The sequence below is a fragment of the Schistosoma mansoni genome (genome assembly GCF_000237925.1).
Source record: "Schistosoma mansoni, WGS project CABG00000000 data, supercontig 0242, strain Puerto Rico, whole genome shotgun sequence".
Taxonomy (NCBI): domain Eukaryota; kingdom Metazoa; phylum Platyhelminthes; class Trematoda; order Strigeidida; family Schistosomatidae; genus Schistosoma; species Schistosoma mansoni.
This window is the reverse complement of record NW_017386106.1, coordinates 174,816-191,082: the sequence shown is the minus strand read 5'-3', so window position 1 is coordinate 191,082 and position 16,267 is coordinate 174,816. Positions and strand designations below refer to the sequence as shown.

General features: G+C 36.6%; 1 protein-coding gene across 1 annotated transcript in view; it reads left to right on the top strand.

The window, feature by feature from the left end:
- The window catches only part of Smp_199260 (vesicular amine transporter, putative), a gene marked incomplete at both ends in the record, with an annotated part of 130,881 nt that overhangs the window by 35,565 nt on the left and 79,049 nt on the right, over positions 1-16,267 (top strand). The window contains 4 exons of the mRNA XM_018791109.1: positions 9,064-9,253; positions 12,277-12,335; positions 14,424-14,507; positions 16,106-16,195. Of these exons, the coding sequence (XP_018647360.1) occupies positions 9,064-9,253; positions 12,277-12,335; positions 14,424-14,507; positions 16,106-16,195 (423 nt within the window). The remainder of the gene's footprint in view (positions 1-9,063; positions 9,254-12,276; positions 12,336-14,423; positions 14,508-16,105; positions 16,196-16,267) is intronic.

Genomic DNA, 16,267 nt, shown 5'->3' with positions numbered 1-16,267 from the left:
AGCTATATACGCTTGGCCATATAATATCTGATCTATGAGTTCTTCTTTATTAGTATCCTGATCTACAATAATGTATATATCGACAATTTAGCGGAAGTACAGTTCCAGTTTATGAATGACGGCAGTAGCTTACCACTTTGAAATGAATATATGTTATAAATTATCTAGTTAGGTACCATAATTATCTATGAACTTACTTACTTACTTAAGCCTGTTACTTCTCGTCGAGGAGCATAGACCGCACACCAGTATTCTCCATCCAACCCTGTCCTGGGCAATCCTTTCCAGTTCTTTCCAGTTAACATTCACCCTTTTCATGTCCGCTTCTATTTCCTGGCATAATTTGTTCTTTGACCTTCCTCTTCTCCTCTTCCCTTCCGGATCCCAAGTTGGGGATTGCCCCGTGATACAGTTTGGTGATTTCCTCAATGTACGTTCCATCCACTTCCAACGTCTTTCCCTAATTTCCTCTTCAGCTAGAAGCCACTCTGTCCTCTCCCATAAAACTCTGTTGCTGATAGTATCCGGTCAGTGAATGTTGAGTATTTTGCGTAAACAACTGTTTATAAATACTTGTATATTCTTGCCGAATGATGTAGTAGTTCTCCAAGTTTCAGCTCCATACAGTAGGACTGTCTTGATGTCCCTATTGAAAATTCTAACTCTGAAATTAGTTGAGAGTTGATTGGAGTTCCATATGTTATTCAATTGTGGAAATGCTGCCCTTGCTTTACCAATCCTAATTATCTATGAAGCGTTATGATAATTCTTACTCTGAGTAATATCATAGCTACACTTCATGTTTCCTAGTTTGCAATCTACGTGTTCTATCCAAAATTTATGTATCTAAGTGAACTGATATTACTGTATAGACAATATTGATTATATTGATTATCGATATAGAAGAAGCGAAAAAAAAATCAATATCGAAATTATCCGATGAGATATATCAAAAAAAAAATGTAGAATTTTGTATCACTACGTCATAATTGTTTCTATTATTAACATGAGTTTATGGTGGAAACTAATGGAATTTGAAGTGGATATATATTGGAACAAATCGATTTCATATCAGAAGGGGTTTTGTGGATATTGTACTGATTATAATAGTTGAAATCATGAATCAATTGAAGTTGGACTACGATGGGAAACCTGGAAGCACTGAATGACCGTTTCGTCCTATCGTGGGACTCCTCAGTGGCAGTGCGCATCCACGATCCGCACTCGCGAGATTTCAACACAATAACTATCAGTTTCGCGCGCGTGCGCTTAACCTATAGACTACTGAGCCGGCCGTCATCCAACGTTGTTAATGTCTAACTTCAACCAATCCACGAAATTAAGCAACCATTCACCAATTTTATCAGTGAGTTGATATCTCTCAACAAACCTGGTTAAGCTCCACTAGTCACTGCTTTTCACTAGAACTTCAGGAAATATCTTATGGAGCCAGTCCAATGCTTCCAGGTTTTCCATGGTGATCTAGCTTCAATTTATTCATAATCTCAACTATTAGGATCGATTTCAGCTGGAAACTAAAATTATCGTAGGACTTTAGTAGACTATGCAAAATGACTTAATTCCTTCATATGGCTTATTGAATTTCATTTGACTGGTTTAAAGACAACTTACCTACTGTAAAACCTAAGCCTGATCTTTTTTTGATATGATAGGTATGTACTATTGATAGAATACAAATGGGAAGAAACAAAGTTTCTACTAACCTAACATTGTCATCTGTTCTGAATGAAAACTTTGTTTTCATATAGAATTGATCTCTACAATCTATTGAAGTAAATAATCGTCTTATGGTTACTTTCGGTTGTGCTTAAAATGTATAACTGAAGACAGAGAGAGAGGTCTTGACTAGAGAAGTTCATCGATATCAGGTATAAGACAGCTTCCATGGATGACAATGAGTGATCTTTGAAAGATATGTATTCTAAAGATTTCATGTTCATCAGTAAGAACGAAGTTCCTTAACTATATCGTGACTTATCACTGATTAAGATTTCCAAAACCGAAGGGAAACTATAATTCAATTCTTTATGAGTATCAACTGTTCAGAAAGTGATTTCAATCTATAATGGAAACACTACTCATTAAGTTTTTGCTAACCACATGTTGTTTTCTATAGTCGTTATCTTTGATGAATACTTTGTTCGATTCTTCTTAAATTTAAACATTGTTGATGATCGTAAGCAAAGATAGATAGTGGCTAGCAGTGGAATCCAGTCTGACGCGCGTTTCGTCCTATTTAGGATTCGTCAGTTGTATGTACCTGCATCTCAGAGTTGATGTTCACTCTGAGACTCGAACCCAGTACCATTCGCTTCAAACGCCATCGCGTATTTCATTTAGTTACTGAGTCCTCATAGCCACTTGCTTGTGCCCTTGCTTGTGCCAATAAGAGACTGACCAGTTGCAGTCCTAAACATCAATGGTAAGATTCAAACAAGTAATACTAAGTGAATTGTTGATGATCCATATCTTGACTATATCATCGTAGACTCAAACTTCTGATGAGTCCTATTCTAGGACGAAACCATCGTCTAGTGCTTCCATGTTTTTCTAATGGTAGTAAAATTATCCACATATTCGATTTTTTTTCCTTTCAACTAAATTAACTGAAATATGAATCACGAAAACATTTATTTAAACAAATCTAAATATACTACTTAAATAAATATAAACATTTCAATGGGAATAAATGATTGATCATTGAAAGAAAAACAAAAACACCACCCAGTAAATCGTGTAAACAAACAAGATAGACACAGAAAGCGAGAGAGGGGGGGAGAAGGAAAGTAGGAAGGAATGAATGAGGGAAGGAAGGAAGGAAGGAAGGAGGAACATTGTTTTTAATATAAACTATGTCATTTACACAAATAAACTGTTCGACTACTATTTTACATTTACATTACTCAACCAATGGATTAGATTTATAATGTTATTTGGTATTCGCTAAGAGTATTTAAGTATATATGATATAATCCCGAAGAGAATGAAATGAATGGTAACTATGAGGATCTATTTATGGTTCAATTGTTAAATAACTAAATTATGTATATTCAAATGGTCATGCATATATAGTCACTTCCGGAGATGTCCGTTGTTCGGACACCATCAGAAACAGTCTACTAAGGAGAAAGAACAAATCAACTTCCAGTTGAAGAGAAAATTACGAAAAGACTATGGAAGTGGATAGGATATATATTGAGGAAATCATCAGATTGCATCATTAGACAAGCGCCAACTTGGAATTCTGAATGGAAACGGGAGAGAGGAATACCAAAGAACACACTATGTCAGGAATTGGGAGCAGATATGAAGAAGATGAATAGTAACTGGAAAGGAATGCTCATGACAGAATTGTCTGCAGAATGCTGGTTCGTGGTCTATGCTCCTTGATGAGAGGTAACAGGCATAAGTAAAAGAATGTCCTACTTAATGTCTTCTTGTGGTACGAATGTTGTTTACGAAATAGAGAGAATGAATAGCGACAATTTATAGCAATATATTGAATAATTTCATATAGCTGAAATCATGAACCAATTGAAGCTAAACCACCATGGAAAATATGGATGCACTGGACGGCCGTTTCGTCCTAGTGTGGGACTCCTGATGGACGGTTGCTCAATTTCGTGGATTGGTTGAAGTTAGACATTATTACCGTTGGATGACAGCCGGATCAGTGTTTCTAGAGGTTGAGCGCTCGCGTGAAAGACTGATAGATCCTCGGTTAGAATCTCACGAGGGTGGATCGTGGATGTGCACTGCTGAGGAGTCCCTTACCAGGACGTAACGGCCGCCCAGTGCTTCCATGTTCTTCATGGTGGTCTAGTTTCAATTGACTCATTATTTCAACTATAGAAAACTACCAAAATCTACACAAGACCCCCTTCTGATGTTGATTAATTGTTTCTTCGTAAAATTGTACTTTGTTTTGTTTTCTTACATCTTGTTAAGATTCCACGTATTTCAATTGTGCCCCCAGATAAATTGAATTCATTATCAAAGCAGTATATTGAAGTTTATCAAGGTTATACATATATTCAAAGGTAATCTATCATAGTATTATGAATTTAATGATAACTAATTGTATATTCATTCATTTTATATTACTATTGTATTGTATACTACTTATATTTGTCAATATAAGTAGTATATAACACTAATCAGATATGAAATACCAAACAGCAAAAGATTGAGTAGATCAAATTGAAGAGAATAAGAATGTAAATAGAGAGTAATTATAATAACAATAGAATTGAAGGAATCGTGAATGATGTAAAGGATAACGGAAGGAAGGTATTCAAATGATGTATTGAATGTATAGTTTTCATATCTTACGAACTACATAGTGCTCTGACGCGAGACTGGTACGTCCTGGGTTCGAATCTCGTGAGGTGTGGTCGTGGATGCACACTACCACTGAGGAGTCCCACAATAGGACGAGACTGCCTTCCAGTGCTTTCAGGTTTTCCCTAGTGGTCTAGCTTCAATTGACTTACGCTTTCAACTATGAAACTACATAGTGTTTTTGTAATATATAAAAATCATTCATTAAGTACATTATTGATACATCTTCTTTGTCTTGTCCTTTAGACTATTCACTATTCCTTTAATTCCTTTGTTATTTGGACTGTGTTACCGATTTCTTACCGGTTCTCTTCGTTTCTATCTTCTGCTGACAGGTATTCCACATTCAACTTGTGTTATATACTACTAATATCAGTCATCATAAGTAGCATACACCGTACATATACATACACTAAATATGCTTTTAGTTATGATATAAAAACTCCATATAATTGGACTCTGGTTCATCAAACCACGTTTTTATTGTCAATACGGGAACAGAGTTACTAGTCATTAGATAATAATCTTAATCTATAGTATGAATAGAATGCTGTCTCTGGATAAGCTACGAAGAAGAGAATCCTGATATCTTTTGTTTAGTAAGAAATTAACTTACTTACTTACTTACATACGCCTGTTACCCCTCGTGGAGGAGCATAGGCCTCACACCAGTATTCTCCATCCAACTCTGTCCTAGGCAATCCTTTCCAGTTCTTCCCAGTTAACATTTATCCTGCTTCTATTTCTCGGCGTAATGTGTTCTTTGGCCTTCCTCTTTTCCGTTTGCCTTGCGAATTCCAAGTTAGGACTTGTCTCGTGATGCACATTGGTGATTTCCTCAATGTACGTCCCATCCATTTCCAACGTCTTTTCCTAATTTCCTCTTCAGCTAGAAGCTGGTTTGTCCTCTCCCATAAAACACTGTTATTGATAGTATCCGGTCAGTGAATGCTGAGTATTTTGCGTAGACAACTATTTATAAATACTTGTACCTTCCTGATGATGGTCGTAGTAGTTCTCCACGTTTCAGCTCTATACAGTAGGACTGTCTTGACGTTCGTATTAAAGATTCTGACCTTGAAATTGGTTGATAGTTGTTTTGAGTTCCATATGTTCTTCAATTGTAAAAATGCTGCCCTTACTTTGCCAATCCTCGCCTTTACATCTGCATCCGATCCTTCTTGTTCATCAGTGATGTTTCCCAGGTACGTGAATGTTTCCACCTCTTCTAGAATTTCTCCATTAAGTGTGACTGCGTTGGTGTTCTCTGTGTTGTATTTGAGAATCTTGCTTTTTCCTTTGTGTAAGTTGAGGCAATAAGAAAATAGAAAACAATCAAAACCATTAGATAAAGTTAATCACATATTGCTTCTTTATTTAATCACTATGTTATATGATAAATACATTGGGAATATAAGTTGTATAGATGGTGGACTGCAAACAGCCCAGTAAGCAAAAATGGATAGTGGTTAGTTGTAGGATCCGGGATAAGTGTTTCGTCTTTAATTAGACTATCACTGAAAACCAGGAAGTAGTTGACAAACGTTACGTCCTGATATCCATCACCTCGGAAGATTGAAACCACGACCCTATAGAGTATGAAACTCAAGATTTGCTGATCTTCAGATGAATATTTTATTTTATGATCACTTAAACGATACCACAATGGTTAGCGTTTCTAACTGTAATCAATTGGCAGTATTGTGCAACTATCTTCCGATTGCATTGGTGCTTCACACTGGGGAAGTCGATACTTCATACATCGACTGAAGTTAGATATATAAGCCAATGGTTGCGACCCCATTGATCTAAACGTTAAGCGCTCGTCACTAGATCCAAAGGTAATGGGTTTCATACCATATAAGGTCGTGGTTTAAACCCTCTAATATGGTTCATAATGGGACGAGATACCTATCCAGTACTCACTAATTTTCAATAGTTGAGATCATGAGTCAATTGAAGCTAGATCACCATGGGAAACATGGAAGTAGTGGACGTCATATTGTGGGACTCGTCATCAGTGCACACACACGATCCCGCCTCACGAGATTCGAACCCAGAACCTATCACTCTTGCATGTGAGCGTTTGGCCACTAGACCACTGAGCCGGATGGCATCCAACTGCGTTAGCATCTAACTCCAACCAATCCACTAAATTGAGTGACTCATCTACCACTGCTGAGGAGTCCTGCAATAGGACGAAATGGCCGTCCAGTGCTTCCATGTTTTCCGATGGTAGTCTAGCTTCAATGGACTCATGATCTCAACTATTGAAATTACTATAATATCCACAAAATAACTATTGTTATGATCATAATTGAATGAGATCATTCAAAATACTGATCTTATTTACTTGATAGATTCTTCTTATAAAAAAACAAAAAAAGTAATGGATGAGAAAACTACCACGAACTTACATGATAATATGTCGATTGAAAAAGAAGAAGAAGAAGTAGAAGAACAAAAACTTAATAAAGTAACCGACCAGAATAGTTGTATGAGTTGTTTAAGAAGTCGTACTACAATATTGATTATTGTATTTCTTGCATTACTCCTGGATAATATATTGTTAACCACTATTGGTAAGTAATGATTGATCATAGATGTATATATATACAGCTTTATTGATGTAATATTCTTATGTAATATATATAAATAGTGACCGCCCCCAAATGCCCTGATATGATCGAGGACAGAAAGAGTTAGCTCTCCCTCTCGAAATGCTCTCTCATGGCCACGTGCATACATCCATTGTCAGGGAAGTCCTACTCACTGCTTTCTCTCGGCGGGGGTGTTGTTTACGAAACTGATAGGACGAAAAGTAAATAACCGGGTTGGTAGACATGGGGGGGATCCACCTAGTGGGGTCGGTAAACCCTTATTTAAAAACCAATGGTGGACATGGGCTCCAGGATCCTAAGGAAATAAATTAACGTATGAACCAATTATTAGATACCGGCTACAATGGGATTGTCTCTCCTAAAGTTGCTCCACTGCTTTGTGGATCAGACTTCTAGGTCAAATTCTCATGGAGTGGCTCTCTAAGAAAACCACCTATTTCGGTCCGAACAGTCGAGCAGTATCATAGCTCTCACACAAGTCGAATGATTTATGTGGTGCATATGTATTTGATGCCCCCTTGTATCAATGTTTATGTGTTTAAATAAATAAGTATATGCTTATATATAGTATAACCATCATCAGTTCTGACCACCGTTATACAGTAACTTCGTTCAGTTATTCCACATAGGTTCTTACTTTGTTTAGTGTAAATCGACTCATGGCAGTATTTAGATAATAATAGATATTAGTAAGGCTATTTATTCGTGTCGTGATTTGTGCAACTGATATCGACACATGTAAGTAGTATATATCACCAATCGAAAGTGAAATGTCTTAGTGTATGAAGATTAAGAAGATCGAAGAGAAGAGAAGAGAATGAGAACAAAGAATGATTGGTGTGGTATCTATCGATAATAAAGTAAGCTATACCTCTAGATTCATAAAACTCGACTTAGATATAAAGCACATGGTTCTGTTTACTTAAATCTTCCTATCTATGTTTAGGACTGTAATTGATCAGTCTCTTGTTGGCATATATAGATCTCGTGCAAACTGCTTCGATATTGTCTTAATTCACAAGCACTGGGTTCGAGTCCCAGAGTGAACTTCAAGTTTGAGATACAGGTACATTCAACTGACGAATCCTGACTAGGACGAAACGCACGTCCTTCACATAACTGAATTCCACTGCTAATCACCATCCACAATAGGTTTATAACATTTCCCTTTTAAAGATGGTTTAAAAATTTGTTTTAAAACTCGACTATGATATTTGATCTTAAAATGTACACATTAATGTAACCTCATATGAAGGACATTGTGTCTATGATTTCTAATAGTTCAATTCAACTGTTCAAACTTCACTTCTACCCGACGTTTATGCTGATGATTTCGTTCAGAAGAACGATAAAGCTCCACAACCAAACCATCCAGCTCAGAAAACAAAACTCCATCAAAAAATTAAGTGTATGTAAATGGTTTCGAACTTGGAACGTAATGGTTTCATTCTATTCAACATATATATCTATATCATTCAAATCCCTATTATTCATGATATAATCAACCTCATTATTATAAAATATTCAAGATAGTTTAGATCAAAGATTTTGTCAAACTCTGTAGATGTCGTCGATTCTCGATTAACTATGATCACCACTACAGTAAGATTACGCGCTCAAATTCGACTTAGTTCCTTTGATAGCTCGTAAGCCAGAAAACTATCACTGGTCCAGATAAAGTATATTTATTGGCAATTTCGTGGTATCGAATGAATACAGAGACGTGCCAAAGATTACAGGTAAGAAGAGCAGAGCGTAAGAATGTTCGAACGAACAAGATGGACAGCGGAACAAGAAGGGATTTTGATACAGTTAAACAAAAACGAGTACAGTTTGAACAATCACTTGTACAATTAGTTATAATAATAATTGTTTCCATTATACCAATCGCGTTCTCATCGAGAAAAGCAGGTCACTACACCCTCTTCAGATTGGATAAACTTATAAATGAAACGATGAACAATGGAATCCAGAACGTAGATTTCATCCTATCCCTGGACTCGTCAGTTGAATGTACCTTCATCTTAGAGGTTGATGTTTACTCTGATTTCCCTTTCTTTTTCTTTTCCTTTTTTTACAGTTCCCATTATTCCCAAATTATTAATGAATGATGCAATTAAACAAAACAATTGTACTCATACTAATTGTTCTAATTTACCTAATCAAACAACCGAAGATTATAGTATACATATTAAAATTGGTATTATGTTTACTGTTAAACCACTTATACAATTTCTAACCAATCCTATTGTTGGTCCAATTACGAACAGGTATTACGCTTATATATATATATATATATTACTGATATCATTGAAATGAGAGTAGTATATATGTGTTGAGTAGATGCTTATTGTTTAATTAAAGAAAGAAAGATTACCGAGGTAGACCATGTTTTTAAACATCAGGGTTCTTATTCTTCGAAAAACTCGATATGACCATTTCGGAGGACAGCTGTGGAATGTTGAGGAAAATATATAACACGAGACAACTGAGGAGACTGAAGAGTTTGATTCTTGAGAACGTTCAAAAGTGTTTTAAACAATAGAAACAGATATCAAAGAAGATGCTATTTCACAAACTTGAAGCAGTTTGAAAGGTGTTCAGTCGTTGATGCACACTTATAAGAAGCTTTTCAATACTCCTCGGTTTTCACTGGTGGTCTACTCTAAAATCAGTTTATGATTTTATGTCAATATATGTCAATAAGATGACTTTCACATACACCCTTGTAAAAAAGCACAATATCCAAATGTACGTGTTCAGTTGATTGTGACCATTCGGGTAATTTACATTTTAGTTACTTTGAACGGCACTTCGGTTAACAACGAGCATGCGAATTTTTGTGTACATACATATATGTTCTCTGAGTCACCTGATAATATACACGATTAGTGCCATTTATAGTTATATTAATTAGCTTATGAATTATTTGGTTATTTGAATCTATCCATTGATTTGTTAGGACTGTAATTTACCGGTCAATTTTGGCAGATTTCCATCATGGGTGGGTGGCGTTTGAAGCGAACTGTACTAGGTTTGAGTCCCGGTGTGGACATCAACTCTCGGATTCAGGCACATCCATCTGACGAGTCCTGAATGAGACGAAACACGTGTTCTAGATTCCACTGCTAGCCACCATCCATCTTTGCTTATAATGCTTGTGAATTAATGCAATATATCATGAATAAATGTCCCACTAGTAATAAATACCATATTTGTCTAGTCTTTACTATTGAATGGTGCATATTGATCAAACTATGTAATCTGATAACTAATCTGAAGAACTCAGTATTTGTGCATACACTATGTTTTGATAGACACTGATGGTTAGATGGTTAGGTTTGATGTTACCCATGATTTGTTAGCTAAATAAGGGTACTGAGACGACAGTAAACTTCCATTATGAAGAAGAACTAAGGTGGGGACAACCAATTTATTGTTTGATGCATAATTACAGAGTTCTTTTACGAAACGTGAAAACCATATATTGAATACTTCATTCGCAAATCTTTCATCAGTTGTCTTTTATATCTTTCATGATTATTCTGATTCTTAGTTCCTTTATATTTCCCTTTCTGTTTCCTTCAGTTCAATCTTCTTTTGACAAGCATTCAACTTCCGAATGGTGTTACATACTACTTATATCTTACAACATAAGTAGCATACACCATACATCTTTTCAGATTATCAAATTCTCTTCATTACATTCAAGATGGACATTCTTCAGGTCACTTTGGCGTTATTCAAAAATCGTTCATAAATTATAGTCTCATTGATTATTTCATCAATATATATAAGTTGTCTTCACAACAGCGGCCAAACTGAAACGCGCCATCAGTGCTTGAAGTCACTAACTTATAGTCTCAGCCATGTTGGTAGATGCAGACTACTTGGTTGAGGTTCGCATGACTTTCGTAACCAATGGTTGGAGACTCTGTGTGACATAGCTCAGAATCGATCACAATAGCATAAATGTATACACTCTTTATCTTCCCTTGAACCTTGAGATTAAAATTGCTTCATATCTGTCTTCCTTCCTATACTATATCCTTATATACAATCTTTCTTTTATATATTATCACCACTTAATTAACTACTTCTATGAATCCGGTGTTGATCTTGTAGTGCTAATGAGGTTTGGCAACTTGGATCGATGCATATGTGTCTATGGTCCTACGTTGTAGATGACTGACTAACTGACTATCTTCACAATAGATACCTACAAATTGTAATTTCTTTAAGGAATTTTCACTTCTTGAAAGATCTTCTTCGTTTAAACTCTTCAAATAAAACTCATTCATCTACAAGTTCCATTTCATGGTATCTTCAATTGATTATTCTAAAAGTATAAACGGTTGTCTAGTGCTTCCAAGTTTTCCACGGTACTCTAGCTTCAGTTGACTCATGATTTCAAATATGTATAAATTTATTATCAGAAAGTGAGTTTGTAGAGAATATAGTCATTTTAATAGTTGAATTCATGAGTTGATTCAAACTAGACCACCATGGAAAATCTGGAAGTACTGGATGATTTTTCATGGTGGTCATGAATTCAAACATAAAATTATGTGTAGAACTTATTTTAAACATTTAAGTTTATTCAAAATACATTCAACAGATATGATGAATCTAAACAAATGGCAGTTTACAGCTATTTCGCGTTCTATATGGTTGAGATCATGAGCCATTTGAAGCTAGATCATCATGGAAAACCTGGAAGCACTGGATGGCCGTTTCGTCCTATTGTGGGATTCCTCATCAGTGCGCGTCCACGATCCTGCTTCGCGAGATTCGAACCCAGGACCTATCAGTCCAGGTATTCCATGGTGGTTTAGCTTCAATTGATTCATGATCTCAACTATAAAAATTACTACGATATCCACAACCCCCCCCTTCTGATAATATCGAGTACTAGCTAATTTTTTAGTGATTATCAGTATAGGGTTGTTAAGATTGTTGAGCTTCATTAAGATCATAAGCTAATCAATTTTAGACTACTATTGAAAACCTAGAAGTACTGGACGAATGTTTCGTCTTAGTATGGGACTCCACAGCACTGCGCATTCACCATACTGCACTCAGAGCTTGAACCCAATATCTTCGGTCACGTGCACAGTTACACACCGAACAAAATGGAAGATGATCACCCAATATCATGGATTGATGAAAGTTGATACATTAACATTGTTGAATGTCGGGCCAGTATTCAGTGATTGTTTATATGAAGTCATTTATGAAGTTAGCTTTCATTACATAATTGTAATCGGTGAATTTATCTTTTCTTCTTAAATAGAATTGGTTATAGTATACCAATGTTTACTGGATTCCTACTCTTGTTTGCATCAACAGTTGGTAAGTTGTTCATTTACATTTCCATAGAATTTTCTTATGTATATTTATACATATCAGGCAGTTAGTCATCTACAACGTAGGACCATAGACACATATGCATCGATCCAAGTTGCCAAACCTCATTAGCACTACAAGATCAACACCGGATTCATAGAAGTAGTTAATTAAATGATGGTAATATATAAACTTCACCCCATCGCACAAGCAAGTGGCTATCAGGACTCAGTGGCCGAGTGGATAACGCGATGGAGTTTGAAGCGAGGGTACTGGGTTCGAGTCCCAGAGTGAACATCAACTCTGAGATGCAGGTACATCCAGCTGACGAGTCCCAAATAGGACGAAACGCGCGTCCATGATTTCACTGCTAGCCACTATCCATCTTTGCTTATTATGCTTGTGAATCAAGGCTATATCGAGGCAATACGCACAGTATGCACATATGCTAATTAGAGACTGACCAGTTACAGTCCTAACACATCGATGGGAAGATTCAAACAAACAATACTGAGTGAATATAAAAGAAAGATTGTATATAAGGATATAGTACAGGAACAAAGAAACATATGAAGCCATCTTAGTATCAAGGTTTAAGGGAAGATAAAGAGTGTATACACCTACCCTATTGTGATCGATTCTGAGCCATGTCACCTAGAGTCTCCAACCATTGGTTACGATAGTCACGTGGACCCCAAATTTATAAATATATGTTTAAATGAATAAAGAATAATGTCTTAATATAACAAATATTCTTCATTGATTGTGTTAATCTTATAAACGGTCAGTATATAAATTTACTTGGTAGCGTTTGCTTTTATCTTCACACTAATGTTTAAGACTGCAATTGATCAGTCTCTTATTGGCCATATGTTCATCCTGTGCGTATTGCGTCGATATTTCATTAAGTCACCAGCATTATAAGCTTGGATGAATGGTGACTAGCAGTGAAATACAGGATGCATGTTTCGTAGAATTTTGAAACTCGTCAGTCAGATGTACCTGCACAGATGGATGATAAATACCTACTGTTGTTGGAAAGCACACATACTTTTTAATCGTAAATGTTGTGGAATGTACTCCGAGATATGAACACGTACAAATTTTGTTTTCTGTTCTTCCATTGAAAGTACTTAAATAAAAACATTTAAATGGATAGACTGTATTTTTATAGTTGAAATCATGATTCAATTAAAGCTAAACTACCATGGAAAACCTGGAAGCATTGGTCAGTCGTTATGTCCTGTTGTGGGACTCGTCAGCAGTGCGCATTCACGATCTCACCTCGCGAAATTCGAACATAAGAACTATCGGTCTTTCACGCGAACGCCTACCCTCTAGACCACTGAGCCGGCCGTCATCCAACGGTGTTTATGTCTAACTTCAACCAATCCACGAAATTGAGCGACCGTTTGAATCTCGCGAGGCGGGATCGTGAATGCGCACTGTCACTGAGTAGTTCCACAATAGGACGAAACGGTCGTCCAGTACTTCCATGTTTTCCATGATGGTCTAGCTTCAATTGACTCATGATTTCAACTCTAAACCTACTTATATCTATCAACATAAGTAGCATACATCACAGTTATAGAAACGATAAAATAAATTTCCTCTGAAGAGCTTTTGTTAAGAAAAACGAAAGTCAAGGGTATGAAAACTTTTGATGGATGTATTAAACAAGATCATTTGAGATAAGATGGTGGTTGGAGGTGGTCAACAGGAAACCCTGGACCCAGGTTTTGTGGTACTTGGCACTCATCAGCAAGGTGTACCTGTAATCTTGAGGGAACTGGTGCTCCCTGACGGATTCGATCCCGTGTCACTCAGCTTCACAGTCAGAGACGTTACCACTGAGCTATTCGGGCCGCTACCGACCTCCTGTAGGACTGAGATGTAATCACAATTGATTGATCATTGGGTGGTGATCAATGTCATGCGTGTCAAGTCCTTCTTAGTGCTGATAGAATGCCATCAATCAAGTTGCAAATGTGGTCACTAGTCTAGGTGGCTCGATTTGAATTCTTCTTTTATTATAAATAATGTTTTCCTATTCATTAAATAGTTGACCTTTTCCCTTTTATTGTTTTATCACAGTTTTTGCTTTCGAGACGAATTTCTACGTTTTATTAGTTGCCAGAGCTATTCAAGGTGTTGGATCAGCGTGCTCATCTGTATCAGGTAAGTTAGGCATAAATGAATCTAATATCTAACATACATTATAGAATTTAGACTTGTCGACAATTTATATTACAGATTTAATTTATCTAGGTAATCATTAATATAGGACTCAGTAGTTAAGTGGATAACGCGATGGTGTTCGAAGCGAAAGGTACTGGGTTCGAGTCCCAGAGTGAACATCAGGTACATCCAGCTGACGAGTCCCAAACAGTATGAAACGCTCATCCTGGATTCAACTGCTAACCAATAATCACTAAAATGCCTAGTGAGTATTGAATAGGTATCTTTTTCTATTATGAGATTATCATCAGAAAGAGGGTTTTGTGGAATTTGTAGTAATTTGAATAGTTGAATTCATAAGTCGATTAAAGCTAGACCACCATCGAAAACGTGGAAGCATTAGACGACTATTTCTCCCTAGTATGAGACTTCTCAACAGTGCTCATCCACGATCGCTTACACGGGACTCGGACTCAGGACCTTCGGTCTCGCAAGCGAACGCTTAGCATCTAGATCAATGTGTCCGCACCCAACGGCGTTTTTTACTTAGAGTGTCTGGAAATATTCTTTCTTTTTTCTAATAATAATCTTTGTTTCCATGGGATAATATTAATAGAAGAACTATGACAAACTATTTTGTATAGCACCCTTGATAATGTATACTTATAACAGTGAGCTGTTACCATTCATTCCTTATGATTGTTGATTCTACCCTAAAATCAAAAGAGAATGAGACTTTTATGAAAAATCCACTATACATAAATTTTGTTTATAATCTCAAACTAAGTACTCGGTGTTATTAGCAAAGATGGATAGTGGCTAACAGTTGAATCCAGGACGCGCGCAACTTCGTCCTATTTGGGACTCGTCAGCTGGATTTTCCTGCATCAACAACTCTGAGATCCGAGTATTCGGGATATTAGTATATCGTTGGATTATGAATAACACTGGAGTAAAATAAGCTGGTTTGATCCAATTTGAGATTCTTATATCATAATTATTTGTAACTGTACTAATGTTACCATTAACATTCCAAAGTAATCTCTATCACCTCAGATTTTATTATATCAGTCATTTGTAACTACAAACACTATTCAGGACTCAATGGCCGAGTGGATAACGCGAAAAGTGCTGAGGTCGAGTCTCATAGTGAACATCAACTCTGAGATGCAGGTACATCTAGCTGATCAGTCTCAAATAGGACGAAGTGGCGTGAGTCCTGGATTCCACTACTAGTCACTATCTATCTTTGCTTATTAAGGTGTGATGTGTGTTTGTATGTGTACCGGTAATCACTTAATAGTGCATTATTATTGATTTCAAAAAAAAGAACAATAATGAAATAGTTGAAAGCGTGAGTCAATTGAAACTAGAACACCATGGAAAACCTGGAAACACTGGACGGCCGTTTCGTCCTATTATGGGACCCCTCAGCAGTGCGCATCCACGAACCCGCTCCCGCGAGTTTCGAACCCAGGGCCTAACAGTCTCGAGCCGAAGCCCTTAACCGATAGACCACTGAGCTGGCATCCAACGGTGTTAATGTCCAACTTCAACTGATCCACGAAGTTGAGCAACCATTCACCAATTGTCTTCAGTGAGTTCCTATCTCACAACAGACGTGGTTTTGAACTCCACTGGTCACTGCTTCTCACTAGAGCTCCTAGATATACTTCTCGAAGTCACTAGTGAGCATATGATTATATTAATTATAGAAGGGGTTTTGTGGAGATTTAGTATTTATCATAGTTGAAAGCGTG